This window comes from Chelonoidis abingdonii, chromosome 24 (assembly GCF_003597395.2).
Source record: "Chelonoidis abingdonii isolate Lonesome George chromosome 24, CheloAbing_2.0, whole genome shotgun sequence".
Lineage (NCBI taxonomy): Eukaryota > Metazoa > Chordata > Testudines > Testudinidae > Chelonoidis > Chelonoidis abingdonii.
The window spans coordinates 7,030,416-7,035,689 of record NC_133792.1 but is presented as its reverse complement, the minus strand read 5'-3'; the positions used below and the strand labels follow the sequence as shown (position 1 = coordinate 7,035,689).

The window sequence follows — 5,274 nt, the reverse complement described above, 5'->3', positions numbered from 1 at the left end:
GAACTGGCACCCAGCAGCCCTGGGGATCAAAGTATGTCTACAGTGCAATTGTAGGGTAGGATTCCAGCTCATGTATCTAGCTAGCCTGAGCACTGGAGCCATGAAGGAGCAGCAGCGGGGACTTCAGCATGAACTACCCCAACGAGGAATTAGGATTCCAGGTGGCTGTGCACAGCATACGCGGAAGTGGGCACTGCCACAGCTTCACTTCTCTGGTGCCCAAGCTAGTTAGATTAAATCTAGCTTGGATGCCTTTCTGTGAGCGGCAATCATACCCTATCATTGCAGGAGAGACACACCTTTAGAAGCACATTTGCTGCCTCCAAACTGTGTTGAGCAGAGTTCTGGCACTGCTGAAGATCTGGCTCCTAGAATTTATAGCACCTCTGACTGGTCCCCCCTGGAAGTGCTAGCATGGGCCCTGAATCCTGCCAATTCACTTCAAGAGCCGGAATTTTCTCAGGGATTTTGAGAAGGACTCATTAAACTTCTCACTAGCGAAGCTGTAGATCAAGGGATTGAGACAGCAGTTCACCATGGTGAAAAGCCAAGAGACATAATACACAATTTCCACCTGGTGCAGGCGCTCACAGGACAGGTTGTAATACTTTACAATCACTCCTATGGTCCTGCTCACATGCAGTGGCACAAAGCAGATGACAAAGATAGCCAGGGACACCATTATCATCTGTAAGGACTTCGTTTTCATCACCCTGCCCCGGAGGCTCGTACTGTTCATTTTAGCAATGGTAGCTCCCAGCAAGGCATAGCAAGTCAAGGAGATACCAAAGGGGAGCAGGAAGTTGACCGTCACTAGGAAGATATTGTAGTACAAGTAAACAGAAGAGAACTCTGACTGATGGATACTCATGCATTTCACAGAGCCATTGATTGATGAAGTCTTGAGGACGATGAACAAGGGCAGCCCTTGGATGCTTAGGAGAAACCATATGAACAAGCTGAGCTTCTTCAGGAAGGACTTCTTCTTCCAAAGGCTCCTGGAGCTGTAGTGAACGACAGCAAGGTACCTGTGAATGCTGATGAGCGTCAGGAAGTAGATGCTGCCATACAAGTGGGTGCTGAGGATGAAGATTTTGAGCTGGCAGAGGAACTGACCAAATAGCCAGTTGTTGTCCAGGCTGAAATAGGCAACAATCAGCGGCACAATGGGAATAAGAAGGACATCCGTTAAGACTAGGTTGAATTGGAGGATCACGCTAGAATTCCACTGCTTGATATGGAACCAGAATATCCACAGACTAGTGCTGTTCAGAACGAGGCAGGCCAAGAAGAGAATGCTCAGCAGGATGGGGATGACACGGGGCAGCACCTGTGGCTTGCACTCTGTGCTGGCGTTCATGACAGGATGAAAGCTGGTGGCTCTAAAGACTTGGGAAGAAGCCTCCATACTTTGGCTGACCTGCAGCAGAAGGGGCAAGAAAGAGAAAGTATTGACACTTTTAGGGTCCATCTTCTCTTCTTTGATGAGATAACGATGAGACGAATTTTAGAACAATGCCAGAAGGGATGTCAGAAGCAGGTCTGCAGCACAGTTACTGGGTCCTGCAAGTCCACTGCAATATGATGTCCCTTTGGCTAACGGCATCTGCCAAGCATATTAAACCAAGTATTCAGCCAACCAAAGAATGAGATACAATAGATAGCAGGCCAAATTCAGCCCTCTTTCATAAGCAAATGCAAACCCACGGGAAACAGTAGCTTTGAACCTGCTTATACCGGGGTTGAACTTTCCCAGTGTATCATGGGGAAAGTGAAAAAGTTACATTTAGAGCACCAAGCAAATTATTATGGGTGGGTCCTAAGAACTGAAGTCCTGTCTGCTCCCCATGGACCTGTAAATAGCTGTGGTGTTTTTCTTAGTAATAGGGGCTTACCCTAGTGTCTTTGGCCAAAAGTTTCCCCTCTTCCCACTGTTGTGCGGGTGTTTCACATGGTTGATTGTTGCCCTTTGCCCCAGAGATGGCTGCATTTCAGTTGTGTAGCATACTTTCTGAAGCACTTCTGGATTCTTCAGTAACGTAAGATATTACTGACTACCCCAGAGGAAACGTTAGAACAAATGAGCCCCGACACTGTATTTTTAACACTTGGTTCCAAAAGCCATTGCATTAATTTAAGGCCACTTGTAAAATGCTGGAATCATCCACTTTAGAAAGACTTCAGGCCAGTTCACTGAAATATTCAGGTGCATTCCCCTCTCAGTGCATTGTCTTGTGGGTGTTGTAATTCAGGTGGATCTGATTCAGAAGAAAATATTTTTCAGTTCAATTTTCCCCAGGGCAAATCAGAATCCCCCCCCCCCCACAGGAAGTTTTGATTTTGCAGAAATTGCATTTGCTGTCAGAAAATCATTCCAGCAGGAAATTCCTAACCCGCTGGGAGGCAGCATAAGCCTCCCAGGTCAGGTACTGAGACTCAGGAGAGCACTGGTGCTCTCTGAAGTAGCTCATACTCAGCAATGTCACTGTTGCACAGTCCTGGGTTTTTTTGTTGCAGGAGGGCAGAGGGGATGGGAGTAATGATGGAATGCTCTGCCAGTCCCCCAAAGTCTTTCCTGGTGTTCCCACCCCCCAAGCCCTGTAACCCAGCCACCTTTCTTCCTGCCAACAAGGACCAGATGGGATTCCCCCTTTGCACCCCCAAATGCTGCTCTTTTAATTAGAATCTTCAGGGCAGGACACAGAGCTATGATGAGGCAGGCACACGGCATGGGACTTGGTTAATTTTAATCGACCATCACCCGGGCCCACACAAGTGAAGCCCTCAGCCCCACTGACAGGTTGTTTACAGCTCAATTTTCAAACATGGGAGCCTAATGTTGGGGATGTTCATCATGGGCAGTGCATGCAGCCTCACCTTTGAGACTAGCCATGCAATCTCACCCCTTCCACCCAAGGCCCTGCCCCTACCCCCCCTCTGCCAGAGCCTCAAGCATCTCCCTTTCCCCATAGCTGGAGGAACCCCAGCTGAAGCACCCAGGGCTCCTGCCAGCTTAGAGGAGAGGGTGGAGCATGGGGGGGGCCAGGGTTTGGCCTCCCCTGGCCTATTATATCTGCCACCCATGATGCATGTCCATATTAAAGCACCTAAGAAGCCATTCCAAGGTCTTAAATCTGCGTTGAGGTGCAGGTATTTTGGTGCATAAATTTAGGCACCCTGCAACATCAGTCACTGCTCAGCTATCGAAGCTTGAGTTATCCCCTGAAAATGCCACAGTGTTTTGGGCAAAATGCTCCAGGGTACAGTACACTACTTCTCTTTTTTCGTCAGTCATCTTAAATCCTACGCAGGACCTGAAAGGAAGCTGACTGTCAGGCACCACCAGTGAGCTAGTGCATCTGGTTCTTCCTGCCCTGTGTCCATAACGTGGGTTATAAGACATTCATAGGACTCTTCTCTGGAGACCACATCCACAGTAATGAGCTACGTATTGTTAGTTAGCTGGAGGGTGTGGCTGGAGCAGCGTGTGGGAGGAAGTGAGTGTGAGAATGTTCATCAGCCCCCTGCAGTAACAGAGGTATTCTTAGAACATACACAGTTTTATTCTCTCATGGTTTAGGATGTAGGTAGAAAACTGCAATTAAATTGTATCTTTCTGTTCACTTCAGGGCCACTCCGTGTCTTTATATTGTGGCTCTCCACAGAACTGGCTAAGGGATTTGTAAGGGGGTTTAGAGGGGAGTGTTATCTGCTTGTTAGCACAGTGGACCAAGAATCAGGATACCTGGATTCAAGTCCTCAGTTTTCCACCAGCCCTGAGACACTTTGGGTGACTTTAACCACTCTGTGCCTCAGTTTACCCTTCTGTCAAATGGGAGAATCTTAATTATCACCTAGTCCAGGGGCTTGTTGAAGCTTAATTATTGTTTGCAAAGCCCTGATGAGGCTCAAGTGGGAAGAGTTACTGCTATACGATTGCAGATTGCTGTCAGGGAAGGTGATGCAAATTCTGCTTCTTGCTACTTTATGCTACAAAGCAATTCCTTCCAGATGAGGATCATAAACCCTTAGCTGCCTCCCAACATGATCCTCCAAACCAAGCAGCCTACAGGGCTTTCCAAAGCAAGCCCAAGACAACTAATGTTAGGGGCCACCTACTCCAGGGGGCAGGGATACTGTACCCAAAGCTACAGACACATTTGGAGTGGAGTCTTTCTGCTCTCTCCAGAGCAGGAGCTTTGTTGGCTCAAAGAATGACCACAGATTTCAGATGGGCAGCTGCCCATTGTACAAAGATAAAAGGCCAGTGGCTTCATTTTCCTCTCATGGGGATACATCAGGAACTGCAGGGTTATAAAACCAGTGCGAGATCAGGATTGGGCTCAGTAGCTCAAGAACTAGGCACAGTTCAGAGCCCCCTAATTGGACCCGAAGCTGCTCTCAAGGGAGGTTTTGCCCAAGTAAAGAGTGCAGGATCAAATTCCACATGAAGGAGGCACCAAAGTCAGAGCAATGACTTACAACAATATGCAAGAGGAGAAGATTTGAGGTACAGTACAAAGAAAAGTGCCGGAAATTGCCTAGTAAATTGAGAGCAGCTTTAAACTAACAAAACAAACCAGAAAAAGCCAATTGAGTGTTATTTAATGTGAAATGGAATTATACAAACCATAAACCATAAGCTTTGTAATTACTTAAGGGCCAGATTCTATTGTCAGTCACAGCAATGTAAATAGAATTACTCTGGATTTTTACCACAGGAGCCGAGAATAGAATCTGACCTTGAACAAAGCAATCATTTTAGTTTACTATTTGGCGTTAAAATTCCCCCCTCTTTGGCATTCATACAGCCTTATTGACTTCAGGGGGGCTTGCCCAGGTCTAATCAAAGAGTGAATTTGGCTTTTGGCTATGATCTCCTATGCACATTCATTGTTAAAAACAGAATATTAATAAGCCATTATGAAGAAGCTGTCTGGGAGAAACTTACCACCCTTCTCAGAGAGAGTAGCTGTACTTCACCAGCTGAGCTGCAGCGTTCCCAGCCGGAAGCCACATGGATACAAATTAATTCAAGCTTGCAGATAGAGGCACAGCTGATGGGACGGAAGAGGCCTACGTGACTCTCAGGAGGAAGAGACAGTTCAGCAATGACACTGCAGCAGCCTAGGGCATTTCAGTCAGCAAAAAAGGGGATGATGCAGTGTTCCAGGAAACAGTTTGCGTAGTTGTTTTCAAAAGCACCTTTGGGCTTGTGAGCTCCTGGCCATCTCCCTCTGCGGTGTCTACAGGGCTTGCAGAGACAACAGAGCC

General features: G+C 47.2%; 1 protein-coding gene across 1 annotated transcript; it reads right to left on the bottom strand.

Moving 5' to 3' along the window:
* Window positions 1-426: 426 nt before the first annotated feature.
* Window positions 427-1,595, bottom strand: LOC116816184 (P2Y purinoceptor 4-like). The gene has a single exon (XM_032765219.2). The coding sequence runs from the start codon at window positions 1,469-1,471 to the stop codon at window positions 437-439; it is 1,035 nt and encodes a 344-aa protein (XP_032621110.2). The 5' UTR covers window positions 1,472-1,595; the 3' UTR covers window positions 427-436.
* Between the last annotated feature and the right edge of the window lie 3,679 nt (window positions 1,596-5,274).

Bases quoted from the DNA above. Each gene is read 5' to 3' on its own strand.
- LOC116816184 (XM_032765219.2), bottom strand. From the start codon at position 1,471: ATGGACCCTAAAAGTGTCAATACTTTCTCTTTCTTGCCCCTTCTGCTG.